General features: G+C 33.2%; 1 protein-coding gene across 2 annotated transcripts in view; it reads right to left on the bottom strand.

Moving 5' to 3' along the window:
* Positions 1-2537: 2537 nt before the first annotated feature.
* Positions 2538-18130, bottom strand: part of LOC106873738 (protein meiotic P26) — a 40809-nt gene continuing 25216 nt past the window's right edge. For both annotated transcript variants that reach the window (XM_014921230.3, XM_014921229.3), the window contains exons 5-12: positions 14929-15249; positions 12315-12672; positions 11202-11516; positions 9522-9630; positions 7529-7689; positions 7248-7436; positions 4870-5021; positions 2538-4675 (exon numbers count right to left, since the gene is read on the bottom strand). In XM_014921230.3, the coding sequence (XP_014776716.1) occupies positions 4367-4675; positions 4870-5021; positions 7248-7436; positions 7529-7689; positions 9522-9630; positions 11202-11516; positions 12315-12672; positions 14929-15249 (1914 nt within the window). In that variant the 3' untranslated portion in view covers positions 2538-4366. The remainder of the gene's footprint in view (positions 4676-4869; positions 5022-7247; positions 7437-7528; positions 7690-9521; positions 9631-11201; positions 11517-12314; positions 12673-14928; positions 15250-18130) is intronic.

The raw sequence follows: 18130 nt of genomic DNA, 5'->3' as shown, positions 1-18130 counted from the left end.
TTTAGATTCCTTCTAAATAAAATCTTTGAAATCATTTTAACCGTTTACTGTATAATATACAACTTCAAATTGAAGCAAGTTTTAATTTAAAAATAAAAATTTTTTTAAATCACTTGAGTTTTGAGACATCTAAAACAACAACCACAAGTAGTCTAAAATACATTTATAGCACTTGAGCTCTTTCACTATATTTCTGTGACAAAAAGCACTAATTTCTGAGAATTTAAACCAGACAGTAAACGGTTAAAAAATATTAACATTTTATAAATTAAAATAACATAATATCTTTTATATATATATACATATATATATATACCTTTTTTTAAATAAAGCAATTACATTAAAAAATATGGAAAATAAATAAAATCCCTTAAGGCACAGCAAAACTTTGTCATGTAAATATTTGAGTGACTAGAATTAAGCATGTTGCATAATATAAAAAAAAAAGACAAATGGGAAGGACTGAAAATTCTATAGAATATCTAACATTTGAGAGTTTTAAGCAAGACTTTAGTATATATATATATATTTATAATAAAAGAAATAAAAAACATTTGATGGGCAGGTGAGCAAGAGAAAAAAAAGCAATAAACAAAATATGTAATGAATATTTCAAGTTAGCAATAGGATAAAAATATCATTAAGATAAATTTTTAAATTTAAGAAAAATAATTTATTACTGATGAAAACAACAATTTAGCACAAAGACTAATGAGAATTATGTAGATTGAGGAAACTTGTTAGTATTTTTTTTTTCTTTTAAGTCTGCTAAGGAGTACCAAGCCAGTTGTTTCAAGACTTAAAATAAACTAGTAACTCCTTTTAAACAATCACAGACATCAGCTTAGTGAAGGAGAGAATAAATATAAAATAGCTTTGAAAGGTTTCACCATGTTTTCAGTAGCATTAGCCTAAAGATATTTAAAAAAAAAAAAAAATGGATGATTGACACTGATCTACTTCTAAAATCTATACATCAAGTTACTTGGAGACAACAACCTTTTGGAATAGATTAAAATTCACATAAGGGTGGAAAAGCTGTGCAGTGCACAGATGGCAGGATTTAAATAAAAGAATCCTAACAAATACTTGGTTGATTAATCTGCACCAACATTTAACATTGTAGTCCATCTGCACAACCTCACATCAATTTTGGAAGAATGTAAAAACCTAATGTAGAGTTTAAAATCCATTTATATGTAGAGTACACAGAACAGATGAAAAAAAAAACAATTTGCCATTCTCTAAACAGTTTGAAATGTAAATCTATATCGGGAGTAGAGACAAGTTAGAAAAAGGAGGCAAAGAGACAGAGAGAGAGAGGGGGGAAGTGGGGAGAAGGACAGAATAATAATAATTAGGAAAGAAGAGGTGTGATGAACATTAAAAGTTTAAAAAGATTCACTATATATATACATATACATATACATATATATATATATATACATACACATACACACACACATATATATATATATATATATATATATATATATATATACACGAGGTGGTATCAGAAAGTCACAGACTAGTTCTGTAGTGCACCAATAGATGGCAGCACATGGTTGTGTGCACCTTGAGAGCTAGCAGCGACCTTCAGGAGGAAGTGTGCAGGGTGACATCGCTGTGTTTACTTCGCAAGTTGTGAAATGTTTTTGTGATCACGCGTAAGCTGTAGTCTGCAATTTTGTCGTGGACAGAAACCCATTGCCTCATTGCTGTAAGCTTGCCCAAGCATGCTCAATGTGTCTGTAGCAGACTTCCAAAGTTTCACGTTGGCTCATTCAATGGGTTGTACACTATGCTTTGAGTGGCATGGGCACTTCAAAAGTGGAAGAACGTCCCTGGAAGACGAGGAGCAATCTGGAAGACCTGCCACGAGCATCACCCCCAGAAATGTGGTACTGTGCATCGAGAATTTGTCCCCCAGGACCAGACTGTCAATTGAGAGTTCTACTGCAATGTTTTGAAGTATTTGAGGGAGGACATTCGGCGAAAGTGACCGGATCTCTGGAGCGCGAAGGGTTGGATTCTTCACTAAGCTCTCCTCACACATGAGTTTCTTGCCAAAAACAACACGGTATCGCTTCCACACTCGCCCTATTCACCAGATTTAGCACCTGCGGACTTCCATCTCTTCCCCCAAGACAAAAATGCAGCTCAAAGGTCACCGTCCTAACACCATTGTCGAGACCCAGAGTGAATCACTGAAAGTCTTCGACTTACTTACAGAAAATGACTTCCAGGCCAAATTCCAAAAGTGGCAGGAACGCTGGGACCAGTGTATTACTTGCAAAAGGTGACTATTTCAAAGGAGATGATATTAAAACTTAACTAAAAAAGTTATTTTATTAAACATACTAGTCCAGGAACGTTTTGATACCACCTTATATATATATATATATATATATATATATATATGTATGTATGTATATATATAACTTGGTCCCACCAGTAATTTTTAAACACCAAGTAATTTAAACTATAGATTTTTTTTCATCTTCATACACAAATATTTTCGTAAATGAAGAAAAATATATTCTTTGTGAAGCTTTATTGAAAAAAATTCAACATAATTGGTTAACATTTTATCAAGGATATATGTATGTATATATGTAAAAAGTGAGGAAAACCAGATGGAAACAAACACTAAACTACAGCTATTTAAATTTTTTTTAAACATATATTTTTAAATTCTGATTTTAGTAATAGCATAACATTTCTTTTGGCATAGTAGTTTTAGTAGCCAACAAATACTCAATTTCTATTAATATGAAAAATCAAAAAAGAAAAAAACCTTTGAGAACAAGAACCACTTGTGATTCTTAGTGAAAGAGCTTGATCTTGTCAAGCTAATATATATAAGTTGAAGGGAATAGATCAGAACTGATATTCAATACATATACACCAACAAAGTGTGTGGTAAGTAAGTAGCTTGCTCACCAACAACATGGTTCCTGGTTCAGTCTCACTGCATGACACCTTGGGTAAGTGTCTTCTACTATAGCCTCGGGCCGACCAAAGCCTTGTGAGTGGATTTGGTAGACGGAAACTGAAAGAAGCCTATCGTATTGTATGTGTGTGTATATGTTTATTTGTCTGTGTTTGTCCCCCCAACATTGCTTGACAACTGATGCTGGTGTGTTTACATCCCCGTAACTTAGTGGTTCAGCAAAAGAGACCGACAGAATAAGTCCTAGGGTCGATTTGCTCGACTAAAGGCGGTGATCCAGCATGGCCACAGTCAAATGACTGAAACAAGTAAAAGAGTATCTTTTATCAACAGCAATTAGTTTCCATAACATCAACTGTCTGTTTCAGTGTGCATATGCACATGTGTATAACTATGTTTGGGCTGAATTTATCCCAAGTTACTCTGTAGGTAGTCATAACAAATAACTCCATCTCAATGTTTCACAACTCAATTATATCATACACAATACATGCACACAAAACTTAGTGCTAGAAGAATATTCCTTTAGTTAGCTACAGAATATTCAGATATAATAACCAGACAATTCTCTTAAACTTGTTAAAAGCATGATGAAAAAGAGAGGAAGATTAGGTTAATAGTAATCTCTCCACAAGTACCATCAAATTTGCTTGCTTTAGTAGCAGCTCCTTAGGTGGAATATCCAAGTTGGCAAAAACAACACTAATAATTTGAGATAGACAATTACAAAGGGAGGGGTGGGAATAATTTAATTTTTAAACTTGAAAAATAAAGAAATATTCTTTTTAGATATATCCTTTCAGATCTGGCAGTAGAACAAAAAGGACTAGTATATATTATAGATCACTAGCTTTTTTTTAATATATATTTATAAAGGCTACACAGTCAAAAAATAAACATTTAAAATTTTCTCATGTATTTCAAATAAATTTATTTACATTTAATATCAAGAGGTAAAAAGATGTAACACAATTTCTAAATATATATAGCTAAACCAAATTTGCAAAAATCTATATGGATTCAAAATACAGAGTAACATTAAATACACCGATTAAAAATAAATTCAAAAATGTCTAAAATGGAGGGAAACAGATACAAGCAAAAATAAGGGAAGAAAAAGTAAAATACAAATAAGTCAATACTGGGAGGAAAATATATTTTCTTCGAAATGTACAAATTTAATGTGATCTTTCAAGTTAACTTTGGTACTGCCTTTAAGAGCAAAAAGCCACCACAGAACAATTTAAATAGTGACAGCATTAATTCAGAGGCAAAAATACATAACACTGATTTGACAGTTCTCAAAACAGCGCTTGAAAACAAAATACTAGTGCTGAAGATCAGCAGTACCAAGGTTAATTAGCATAACTGAAATCTGTAAATAAACATGGAAAAAAGTAACGAAATATAGATCTATGTAATATATAAAGTGTCTAGAACAAGAACATGATGGTTGTTTTTAGCAAGTGTAACTATATAACCTTCAGATGTTATATTGAGACCACAACAACGACTAACTTTGACATAAGGACACTCAAATTCTCCTATAAGAGACCCATCAGATTGGAATACAGCAACATGAAAGCGGTTACCATGACTGTCTCCAACCAAAACATCTCCAGCATCACTGATGTCAATTCCATTCGGGTAATTTGTGATACTTTCACATCCAATACGTCTCAGAAACTGCCCTTCCTCATTGAATACAACAACACAGTGTCCCTAAAAATAGAACATAAATTGCAATTTAGATTAAAATACCATCCCAGTACAACAATTTGTATGAAGACAAGGTTTAATAAAAATCTATACTATCATTCAAATTAGTCAACTTAGCTCTTAGAAATAAACCATTATAAAAATTACATTAATTAATGCTAAAATTTTAAGAAACTATAGTAACAACATATAATTACCTTGAAATCACAGACAAAATATTCTTTTCCACTAATAGCAATGTCAGATGGTTCACGCATATAATCACTGCAGTCAAACCATTTAATCAGGTCTCCAGTTTCAGCAATACAAAACACTGTTGGCGAGACACTGTCCACAGCAACAATGTGACCTAAATAAAATATCAAACATATCAATAGAATAGTAACATAGAAATCTAAATTTCAGAATCATTCTCATATGTGAATGATGGGAAGCAATAGCAAACACTTATTAATAAAGGAAATGTAACCTATCTTTCAAAATTAAAATATTTTCAACTACTTCCCTCTCATTTTTTTCCAACCAAAGCCAAGTTAATATAGGCATAAAGAAATGTGCTCATCTAAGGAGGAAGCACAACTTTGGGTCTTGTTTTTATTGAAATTTGACCGCATTTTTACTGCACCAATTTTTGAAGAGGTTTACAAAATTAGCTTCATTTTATTGACACTAAAATATAAAAATAAAGAAACTATACTGCTTAAAAGTAGCAGTTATGTGTTATTCTACAGTTAAATACATTTTATTGAAGCTTTTTTTCCCAACCAATTTTCTATTATTATATAAAAATGTAGGGAAGCACTGGTCCTTTACAGTGAACTTTACATTTAATTTGGTCAAAACTAAGGAATATAGTAGTGGCTGTAAAAATATTGAATTCAGACTAAGATTCTGTGTGTGTGTGTGTGTGAAAATTAATACACATGCATATACCATGACCCCTTATTTCTCTTCCTCTCTTGATGCTTCTCTAATTCTTTCCTTTTTCTTTTCCTTATAATCATATTTAATCACTCCTTACTTTACCTACTGGTCAAGTATCTCCTCTATAGTAAGACACCTATCTTTATTCTTCTACTCTAACCCCTCACCTGGCACACAGCCACTTCCCTCAGTTACACTCCCTCTCCCAGTTGGGCACATCACCACCATCTCTATCTCTCCAACTGGGGTAACCACGTATTTCCTCTACAGCAAGACACCTATTTCTGTCCGTCTATCATAGTTTAACCTCTCATCACTCGACACAAAACCATCTCACTCACTACTACTCTCCCTCTCAGTTGAGGGATCTTTGTCTTGCAAGTTATTTAGTGACCTAACTGGTGCTGGTGCCACATAAAAAGCACCCAGCACACTCTGTAAAGTGGTTGGTGTTAGAAAGGGCATCCAGCTGCAAAAACCAAGCCAAAGCAGACAATGAAGCTTGTGCAACTTGCCAGCTCCTGTCAAATTGTATGACTCGTGACAACATGGAAGACAGACATTATTAGATGATGTTCTCCAAATTTTTGGTATTTCTTTACAAATCCAACTATTTTCTGTATTTCTATAATGGTCAGTTTTTTTAATAATTTGTATGATTTTTCAAATACAGTAAATAAAATATAAAATGCATCATACATAAGAGATGGTGAAGTTTGAACAGGGTGTTTCAAATTCTAATAGTTTAAGTAATATGTAATAATGAAAGTAATGATATCTAGAAGAGTGAAATTTTTAAAGCTAATTCTCTTCTAAAGTTTTCAGAAGAAATCCAATCAGTTATCCTCATGACTCAAAACCCATTGAATATTTGCTTCTCTTTATTCCAATTCAAGAGTTCAGCATAATAACAGCAACTGCAGAAAATAATCATTACGTAAAAGGAAAGTAAGAGGACAATCAGGACAAAATTAGGGCATTTTTCCATAGATATAATAACGGACATTTAATAAGCACCTCGTTAAATGATGATATTTAAATAAAATTTATAAATAAATATATTATATAATTTTATTCATTACAAATAAAATTATATAAATTTTATCTGCAACCAAAGTAGTTCTGAGGTAAAGATTCCATATCTCACTAAAAAATTTAGTTAAAAAAAACAAGTTGCTTACAAAAGCGGTCTAAATTCAAGATTATTTTAGATTAAATTGAAAGACACACAGTGCTTCATTTAGTTAGAAATACAAAAATAAAATTTAAACAGTAAATACTAAATCCTTCTGACGAATTTTTACCAAAATTCTTATCTTAAACTTATATATAAAAAAGATTAGATTATCAACTGCTTAACCATCACCTACTCAGTGTCTTTCAATGATTTATAGTGTTCAACATAAAACAATTTCATCATCATAGCCCAAATAGTAGGTATAATCTCCTCCATTCTCAATTTAAATAAACATGTCAAATTAATTTCAATTAATAACAGCGCCTTTTTCTGATGTATGTAATTAACTGAATCAACTGAATATATTGCAGATACTTTTTAATAAGCAACCGTAATTTTATACTCAATAAACATAAAAGAAAAATGTATAGATATATACAAAATATAAAAACAAGAGAATAGCAAAAGTTTTACCTTGTTGAGTAATTGCTAAACCAGCAACAATGTCAATGTAACGGATGGCAATTTTCCTGATAAAGTGTCCATTTTTAGTGAAAATTTGCATACGGGATCTTTCATTTCCTCTGTCACAAACAACATATTTTCCAGTATTTCTCATGACAGCAACTTTCCTTGGGTACCAAAGCTGACCTTCATCTCTTCCTGGAAGCATTGAAGAAAAATAAATCATAGAATGGCATCTATATGTCAAGAAACTTAATCATATTGAACTGATAAAAAGTATTAAGCTATACCTGGTATTCCAAACTGGTATTTAAATTCTCCATTTTTTTCAAAAACTTGTATACGATGATTGTTAGTATCAGCAACAATAATGTCTTCTTCAAGACCCAAACAGAAACCATGAGGAGAATTAAACTGTCCTTTGCCAGGCCCCAACTGCCCAAATTTGCACCTACAGAAAAAAAAAAAGAAAATATAAGAAACCATGTCATTATCATCTCCAGCATAAAGTACTGGACTTATTAGAAATGTGAATAGCATAACACAAAAGCAACAGAATTCTAGAACTTCTTAAAATGTTTTGCTTCGAAAGTTGGAGAGTTTCTCCCACAATGCAGATCACTGGAGATGCTCTCATTAAATTCCCTCAGAGCTGCATAGGCAGCAACATGCTTGTTCTTGTGAAAGTTGTCACGAGTTTCACCTTTGGACATGCGTAATTTTAATTAATGCCTCTCTATGTACACATCAAGTGCAACTTAGCTGAATCATAATTCATTTCAGTATTCCAAGTGAAACTAAAACTGAGGTGTCAGACTACTTTCTCTCTCTGGCCCTTGTTACCGTTGATTTAAAAGCAAAGGTGTCTTCACTTTCATCTTTGGAAGCAACTGCAGTGCTGTGTGTCCATTGACTGTAATTTGAGTGTCATATGCAGCACTGCAATATTTGTCTTCAAGCCTGTCACAGAGTATGATGAACCTGTTTTGTACTACAACTGTAAACTCCTCACATAGTTGAGCAACACTGATATTATTCCCCACTCAATTTGTTTCATAGGAACTGGTGTTCTTGCAGCAACATATCTAGCATTTGCATAAAACAATTCCATGCTAAGATATAATGCCCTTGAAGTTGTTCTATTCACATGTATTTTTATGTTGTTAATCCATTTTTTTTCTAGCTAAGATATAATCCATTTGAGCACAGCTGTTATAGTGATGACTATGTCTAGAGTTTACCTGTATGGTTCTAAAAGCTGTATCACTAAAATGTATCCTGCAGAAATGGCTCATCATGTTTTGGTAATCTTGCAGATTTATGGTGCCAAATGCTATACACACAAGTTCTTCCTTCTTGGTCAGCATCCTCATATTGGAAATGCTGACAATAAAGTACAATTTACGCTAGAAGACAATGACTGCAGCATCTATATCTACATCAGGTTTGGGCAGTCTTTGAAGATTTAAAAATATTGTATCATAATCATCAGGAACCAATGCTGACTCAAAGGCTGATGATGTTAATTCAGGAACTGATTCTGGTGTCATCACATTGTGAATTCATCTTTTTCATTTGCTGATAGTTATATTGAGGATGCAACAACTTCAGCAACCCTGCTCTGTTGGAGCTGATCCTTTGGCCTTTAATGTCCATCATCTACAGGCAGCAGCTTCTATTGTCTTTATGTTTATCCTGTAGCTTTTAGACTCTAAGGTTCCTCCTGTAACAGCAATTACTAGCTAACCCTAGCTAGTTATAGAGTACTGCCTAATCAAGGACTATACTGAATTGAAATCATTTTGTAATACAGTTTATTCTGCAACTGTTGCAGAAACTTCTGATCCTCATCCAAAAAGTTCTGAGAATCATGTTTGTTAAAAAGTAACTGCATTTTTTTTCAATATCTAGGATTTCTCAACCTTAGACCCTGGCACGTGATGCTATTTAAAATCATACCCAGGATATTAACTTTCATCATCATTAAGCCAAAGCTGGAATACAGATAAAGGTCAAGAAAGAAATTAGTAATTAAAATTATTGAAGGTTCCTTAAACTGAATGTTGAGTAATTAAGATAATTTGTCTAAACTGCCATCATCATTTTAATGTTCTCTTTTCCATGTTGCAATGTAATATATAAAACAAAAATGTCAAGCTGATGTTAAATTACTAAAATCTTATATACACCTATTCTTTCAAATTTTTTCTTTTCTTTTTTTGTAAGTAAAAAAAAATTCAATATATGCACATTCTCCAAGGAATTAAAAAAAAAAAGACTTACCTTATTTGCATAGGGCTCATTTTGTTACTTCTGCGAATAGGAGGATATGGTGGAGATATATTTGTAGGAAAATTATTACTAGATGCACTAGAAGTATTTGATATTGATCCTAGAAAGAGAAAACATTTCAGGAAAATTTTCCTTTAAATTGTTGCTAAATATATTTTGAATGGAAATTTAAACAAAAATGGTTTCAAATCTTAGCACAAGGCCACCAATTTTGTGGAAGGGTACAAGTCAATTATATTGACCTAGTCTTCAGCTGGTACTTATTTTATCAACCACAAAAGGACAAAGAGCATAGTTGATCCTATCAGAATTTGAACTCAGAATGTCAAGTCAGAAGAAGCATATTTTCCAGCACAATGACAATTCTGTCAGCTCACTACCTTAGAATTGATAATATTAACACAAATAATACCAATGAATGTACAAATGCTGAGTGCTAGATGAACTTGTAATATTAAAGTATAATGGTCAAGGCAGTGAGCTGGCAGACTCATTAGCATGCTGGGCACAACACTTGGCAGCATTTAACCTGTCTCTATGTTCTGAACTCAAATGCTGTTGAGATCAACTTTGCGTTTCATCCTTCTATGGTCAATAAAAGAAGTACCAGTTAACCACAGGAGTCAATGTAATCAACTTACCCACTGCCATGAAATTGCTGGCCTTGTATCAAAATTTGAAACCAATATTAAAGTATAATGGTTGCATGTTGCAATGAGAAATAGTACGAGGAAGTGATTTCACATAAAAGGGCTTATAATTATCATATGATCTTAACTACACAGCAAGCATACTTCATTTTGTTTCTTAAATTTTTCAAGTGAAACCACTTCATATAAATACATTACAACTAAGCAAAATTTTTTCGGTCTTTTTTTAACCAACAAAAAAGTGTTATCTATGTAACAAAATAATAAATAAAAAAAACTGAAACTGAATGTCATGCATTCAAGATAAAAGCAATTATTCTATGCATGCTCATTATGTTTCGTGCTTTCTTTGGTCAGTTTTTGTAGTAGACCATACGATATTAGCCTCTCACTCAACCAACCTACCAAGTTCCATTTCTTGAAGATGGTCCTCTACAATCCTCTCACTTTTTACCTTAATGATACAATCATTTGATTCACATATTTACATAATACATTTTCACATATTACATAATATCAGAACTGGAGTGAAACTACCGTTTTTGGCCTAAAGAATGCAAACCAAATGTCTCAAATGATAAAAATTGTGCCAGACAAATTAGATAATAAAAAAAAACAAAATTCTAATTCTTCAAAATCAATTCTGATAAGGCTGTCAAACTCCTTGTTTTCTCACACTAACAATCTGATATTCACTTTATTCTAACATTTAACTCCTATTTTTATCTTCATTGCTCTGCTTTTATAAAGAAAACTACCTCAATTAGAAAACTTCAAATCATAAATAAACTGGTTCAATCTATTTGAACAATTCAGAAATAGCCAAGAGACACCAATGTTAAATTTAAACTCATGAAATAGTTTTAGGATTCTACTTAAACCTATCTTGTAAAATTTTGAATTTAGTGAAAGCTACACTGTACAATTGGGTTTTAATTTTCATATGATTTGTGACCTTTAGAAATAAAACAAAACAATAAAGAATTTAATTACAAAATATAGAAAAAAGTTAGCAACAGACCTGATGTAGAAGTTGAATTTATATTGGTGAGTGAATTCATTATCCCCATGTTACCAAGTCCACTTAAGCTTCCTAAATTTCCCAAGTTGTTGATCATATTTGTTGATGGTGTCTGATTTAAAAATCCCACTAGTGTATCTATATTTGATAAATTTGTGGTTGGAAGAGGAGAAGTTGTAGCAGTTGGACTAAGTATATTGGCAAGAGTGGAATCAGTTTGAGAAACTGGCGTTTCAGTCCTACTTCCAGAAGTAGTTAGTCCATTTACAGTTATGTTCAATCCAGAAACAATGTGTTCATTCAAAGAGAGTTGTCCTAGACATAAAGAAAAAAAAATTTTTTTAATCAATTTTAAGATTTAAAAAAATTCTTTAAAAATAACCTGTTACAAGATGAAAAGAAATTAGTTGTGTACAGCCAACCCTAAAAAGGCTGTGTACTCCAAAGTGATTACGAAGAGTTATTGTATAGATGAAAATATAGAAATATGAACTCCACAGTAATTATGAATAGCTTCATGTAGCCATCCGTAAAAAGATGTGTGTGCTCCAGAGTAATTATGACTAGTTTGTAATTAAACCAGCACTGGAGAATGCTCTAAAGCTATTACTTATGCCAATATATGACTAAGCACAAACAGGTATGAAGATGGACAGGTATGATACAAAACATTAGCAATTTAGTTTTGACATTTTTCCATGGGTGAGATATTTTTTGTACATTTAGAAATTTACAATATTAAAATTGATGGTACATAATTTCAAATAACACAAGAAGCTGGAAATAATAGGTCACACAAAGAGGTACAGGCAAAATAGCTGAATACTTTTGTGTTACATTATTAGATACATTTTTGTTAATTTTGAAGATATGTTCTATGACTCTATAGTAAAATTAGAGCAGTTAGGTGACATAAAGAGCACCTACAAGAGCCAGCCTATTTATCTTTCAATCTACTGAAGTCTAATGTAGTTATATATACTAGAGCATATTCACACATCAATACTTCAATGCAAAAATTAGTATTTTACCAAAGTAAAGCATTCACTTTTTAATCTTCACATTTCAGTAAATCAAACAAAAAATTTAATTATAAAAAACACCAATGCTTACCTCGTCCTAGTTTTGTCATATCATGGTAAAGTGGGGCACTTGGTGCACTATTAGTACTAGCAGCATCAACTGAAATGCCGCTATCGGACATAGCAGGACTGTGAGAGCTACGCGACAGGCTGTTTTCAGGAATGTTGTGTGCACCAGTGATTGCAACTCCCATTGGGGAAGAATCAGATGATGACATGTGCAATGAATTAAAATGAGATCCCCCAGTAATAGGTACTGGTGTAACTGCATGCATATTGGGAAATTCTGAAGTAGATACTTGAGGCAACTCCGGACTCAGTACACCAGTGGGTAGACTGAAGCCTTCATTTTCAAATGATGAATGAAGAGATGATATTGGATTTTCAATCTGTAAAGAAATTGAAACAAAATAACATCATTAATGTTGATTTGATATATAGAGAAAATATATGCTTACACATGGCTGTACAGTTAAGAAGTTGGCTTCATGACCACATGGTTTTGGGCTCAGTCCCCACTGCATGAAACATTAGGCAAGTCTCTTCTATTATAGCTCTGTGCTAATCAATGCCTTGTAAGTAAATCTGGTAGATGGAAACTGCACATATTATGCACAAGCATCATGTTGCTTGATAAAGATTAGTGTGTCTGCATCACTGTTCAACAAAGGAACTGGAGTAAGTACTAGGCTTCCTTAACACTCAAACTAACCAAATAGAGTCACCATAAAAAAGTTATCAGTTTCAACTAGTTTCTCCTAAAATCGGTGGTCAGTCAGGCAAAAAGAGTCAGTAGGGCTCACTCTGTAGAGGCAGACAGTTTATTCATTTGTTCACTTTTACATCCGTTTTTCTATGCTGGATGTGCTAGATGAATATATTACCTGAGTGTTGTTTTACTATCAGTTGGTTTCCCTATTGCTAACCCTTACCTGTTTCTCAAGTAAGGTAATATATTTCATGTTGTTGAAGGTGCCAAGCAAGCATATATATTTTGATCTCCAAGAAATGACACTAACATTGCCACAAGTAGCTTGTAATTTTCAGAAGTGCAAATGTAAAGACAGACAACTTATACATATATATTATTATTATTATTATTATTATTATTATTCACACAAACAATACAGGCTTTCAGTCTGTGTACCAAATCCTTTTAAGGCTTTGGTCAGTCAAGAGCTACAGTAAAAAGAAACACTTGCCCCAAGTATTTAATCCTACACAGTGGGACTAAACCTAAAAACCATACAGTTGAAAGCGAAGTTCTTATGGTCATGCCTATTTATTTTTATTTATGCATGTGATAGCATTAACTTTCAATTTCATAAATACACATATACATGTTATATATATATATTTCAAGTGGGAGTTGGAAAATCTGAAGATTTTAACAGAAAGCAAAATACCTCTATATCCCACAGAGTAGAGGAGTGATTTATTAATTTTGAAAGAGTTCAATATTAAAAAAGAAAATTGACAAGTTTTTGTGTCAATAGTAATCATCACAGGAGACTACAAAAAGGCTTATAATTGTATAGGATAGAGTCTACTGTGACACCATCAGACAATACCTGCATGGAATTAAAAGTACAACACTAATTAAATTAAATTTTTCTATCCAGTTTTTAAAAATGTAATCAGTATTTCCTCACCACTAAGTTTTCTGAAATGAATCAGCTCAACTTAAAAGTTAAATCAACTTTTTTCACATTTCTGATTCCACTGTGAGCTCTAATAGTTTTCAAAATTCTGAATTGCTGAAGGAAACCTTTAAATTATATTGGGTATATCTGAATGAGCTGCACAGAAATGTGTCAGATTTTCTTTTCTTACAATAGCAGACTGGCTATTCAACCCCACTCCAAGATACAAGGAATGAGAAAGCAGAAATAGACATAAAATCATACTCCTTATACTCCCAAATGACAATAAGTGTAGACCAAAGTTTTAAAGTAATCTTGGATTTTTGGTTACAAAAATACCTTTCTCGTCAGTAACCTACCCTCTGGAACTAAGTTGAGATGCACTTAATTACCTTCCCAACATCATATTTAGTAAACTGAATTTCAGTGTTTTCCAAGCAGAGAAAGAAACTGATAATTATTTAACCTAGAGATTCAAGACAACTTATTAGTTAGTGCCTTCCCACTTCATACTAAAAAGCCTATATCCCTCACTTAGTACACCCATTTCATTAAAAGTGTAAATAATGCAGATACAAATAAAATGTAAATATTTCCTTTCATATTGCTAAATAAATTGGTTTGCTATATATATATTGTTTTAAATTTGCAGCATACTTAATAAGGAAGATGGGTGTATACATCCTATGTATAATTACAGAGTGGAATATGGTATTGGGAACATGGCCTGGGAGCTAAGAGCCAAGAAGTTGGGGAACTATTTGGCTGGGGGTGGGGCCGGATATTAAATCAAAGTTTTACTTTTGTTATTACAATATTAAAAAATTAACCCATGTATTTATTAATATTATGAATGCTAGAGTTAGTTCTGCTCGTAAAAACTGTTTCATGCACATTTAAAACTGAATTATTACCTGCAATACTTATTTCTAACTTAAATACTGAAAACAAAATCATAATACACATTATAATAAGCCAATTTAAAAACAAATAATATAGGACCTTTGGGTCATTTGCATTCACCAGCTGAATGGAACCAAATGTTTTTCGGATGGCTTCAGTAAATACAACGTCATCTGTCTTGAACTCAATACTTCTATTCAAATCTGGCTTAGGATTGTTGTTAAAAAGATATAGCATCTGATTGACAATGACTTTATGTAACATGAGTATTTGATAGCTGTTCCCATTTTTCATAACACGTTCTGCAAATTTACTTCCATCTTCTATCTTCTCAATTTTCTTCCCAACATTATGACACATTTCTATTATAGACATTTCTTGAGCAGCATGGATTTCTTCTAAATCCTTTAATAATTCATCCTAAAAAATATTAGAAATATGAAATTAAATATAATCAAAGGATATATTTCACTTTCAAATTTAAAACTAGACAAGAGAAATGGTGTAAGTTTTCAAAATTAATATCACATAGGCCTTCAATCCATAACACAGGTCTACGACCAAAACATTATTTTACATTTATTAGGTGAAATTGATCAATTTTTATCTGCTGATTTCAAAAATTGCAAAGAAATTACCCTATCACAGAGTTTCTTCACAAAATCGATCATTGCATTTTACCATTATGTCAGAATTTGACTATTGTCTTTTATCATTACTATTAATTACCATAATAGACTATAACTGTATATCTAAAAGGTGTAATTTGGAAATATAAATATCTAGCAATGTTCAGGCCATTTCAGCTACACAAAAGTACCTGCATCACTGTAGCTACAGTCACTTACAAGCAGTGAGGAGAGAGACATGCTTTAAAAGGTCCTGTTGCTTAGGTTAAAGCGTTTTTTTTTTTTTTTTATCAGTTATTTCCTCATGCCTTTTTTTCAATTTATATATATACTACAAACATTGTTTCATTGTATATGTTACATTTCAATGCTTCTTTAATATTATGTAAGCATTTAGATGGTAAATCAACATATACTGTAAAAAATGTCCACTTCCTTACAGATCTCCATATCATTTGAAGCAAGGATGTCTTGTAGAAATGTGCAAGCAAGCCTGGGCAACTTTTGTTACATTCGTAGCAAGATAATGATTTAAAAAGCATCTGAGAAATATTACCAAATTTGTCAAAAAATCTTGCTATGCCAACTTTGGTATAAAGGACCAAGATAAGAAGTGGGCTCCTCATAAAGCTTGTTCAATTTATGTTGAAGAAGACAATGAACAAAATATACAAAGTTTTTTTCATTTTAGGATTCCAATGATTTATCCAGATCTCCCTTCTGCATTGCAACTTGTTGCCAATGGACCATACATTCCAGTCACATCACCACTAAGGAACCATGAAGACATACACTTGAGTTCTGAGTCAGAAGGCAGAAACAGCAATGATCATGAAGACTTCAATAGCAGTGAAGGTGAAGAACCTCAACTATTCAAGCAGTATGAATTAAATTGGGGGGGGGGGGGCTTGGAGCTTGCAATATAGTCAACAGAGCTTTTAGGCTCCAGATATATAGACACACACACACATAAGTAGTTTAACTGAACAGGAAAAAAAAATTAGCCTGGATGAGATACAGTTTAGTTTTGTACCATGAAGAAGTATTATTGATGCCAATTTCCTTAGCCAGGTTTAACTTTGCACTTACTCTTTTACTTGTTTCAGTCTTATGACTGTGGCCATGCTGGAGCACCGCCTTTAGTCAAGCAAATCGACCCCAGGACTTATTCTATCGGTCTCTTTTTGCCGAACCGCTAAGTGACGGGGACGTAAACACACCAGCATCAGTTGTCAAGCGATGGGGGGGGGGGGGGGGCAAACACAGACATAGAAACATACACACACACACATATATATATATATATATATATATATATATATATGCGACGGCTTCTTTAAGTTTCCGTCTACCAAATCCACTCACAAGGCTTTGGTCGGCCCGAGGCTATAGTAGAAGACACTTGCCCAAAGTGCCACCCAGTGAGAATCAACCCAGAACCATGTGGTTGGTAAGCAAGCTACTTTCCACACAGCCACTCCTGTGCCTATATATATATATATATATATATATATATATATATATATATATATATATATATATATATATATATATATATATATATATATGTATAAACATACACATATATAGCTATCCAAATTGACAGTACCTTAGTATACAAAGCTATTAAGAGTATGAAAACAGGGAAAGCCCCTGGCCCATCAAAATCACTGCAGAGATGCTTAAAATATCTGGCAGTGTCAGCTATAGCCTAGTCACCCGTATAGTTAACCAGGTGATACACGAAGGAGTCATACCCAATGACTGGTGTAGCAGCATCATAGTCAACTGCTACAAAGGTAAAGGTAACACTTTAGATACAAATAATTAGAGGTATCGAGTTGTTTGATCAGGTAATGAAGGTCATGGAGAGGGTCATAGCCCAACTAATTAGGGAGAGTCAGTTTAGATGAGATGCAGTTTGGGTTTGTGCCAGGGAAAAGCACCATTGATGCTATATTTCTGGTAAGACAGCTGCAGGAGAAATACCTAGCCAAAGATAAACCTCTGTACTTGGCTTTACTGACATGGAGAAAGCCTTTGACAGGGCCCCCCGATCCCTTATCTGGTGGTCAATGAGGAAACTAGGGATAGATGAATAGTTAGTGAGAGCTGTGCGAGCCATGTACAGAGACGCTGTCAGTAAGGTGAGGGTTGGCAATGAGTACAGTGAAGAATTCCAGGTGGAGGTAGGGGTCCACCAAGGTTCGGTCCTCAGCCCACTCCTATTTATCAAAGTCCTCCAGGCGATAACAGAGGAATTCAAGACAGGATACCTCTGGGAGCTCCTCTATGCTGATGATCTTGCTCTAATTGCTGAGTCACTATCAGAACTCAAGAAGTTTCTTCAGGTGTGGAAGCAAGGATTAGAATCAAAGGGCCTTAGAATCAACCTAGCTAAAACCAAAGCCCTAATAAGTAGGAAGGTAGACAAAACACAAATCCCTTCAGGTAGATGGCCCTGCTCAATCTGTAGAAAAGGCGTAGGTAGAAACTCAATAAGATGTACCCAGTGTAAGCTATGGACACCTAGGAAGGCTAACTAGGAAGTTAGTCTTTGTATGTGGCAGATGCTCAGGAGCAATAAACACTGAAAATGTGCAGAAAACAACTTCTGCCACATTCCAGGGAGAAAAACTAGAAGTAATTGATAGCTTCCGTTACCTAGGTGA

Source organism: Octopus bimaculoides, chromosome Z (assembly GCF_046866305.1).
Source record: "Octopus bimaculoides isolate indiv1 chromosome Z, ASM4686630v1, whole genome shotgun sequence".
NCBI classification, from domain to species: Eukaryota; Metazoa; Mollusca; class Cephalopoda; order Octopoda; family Octopodidae; genus Octopus; species Octopus bimaculoides.
This window is presented reverse-complemented; position numbering and strand designations above follow the sequence as displayed.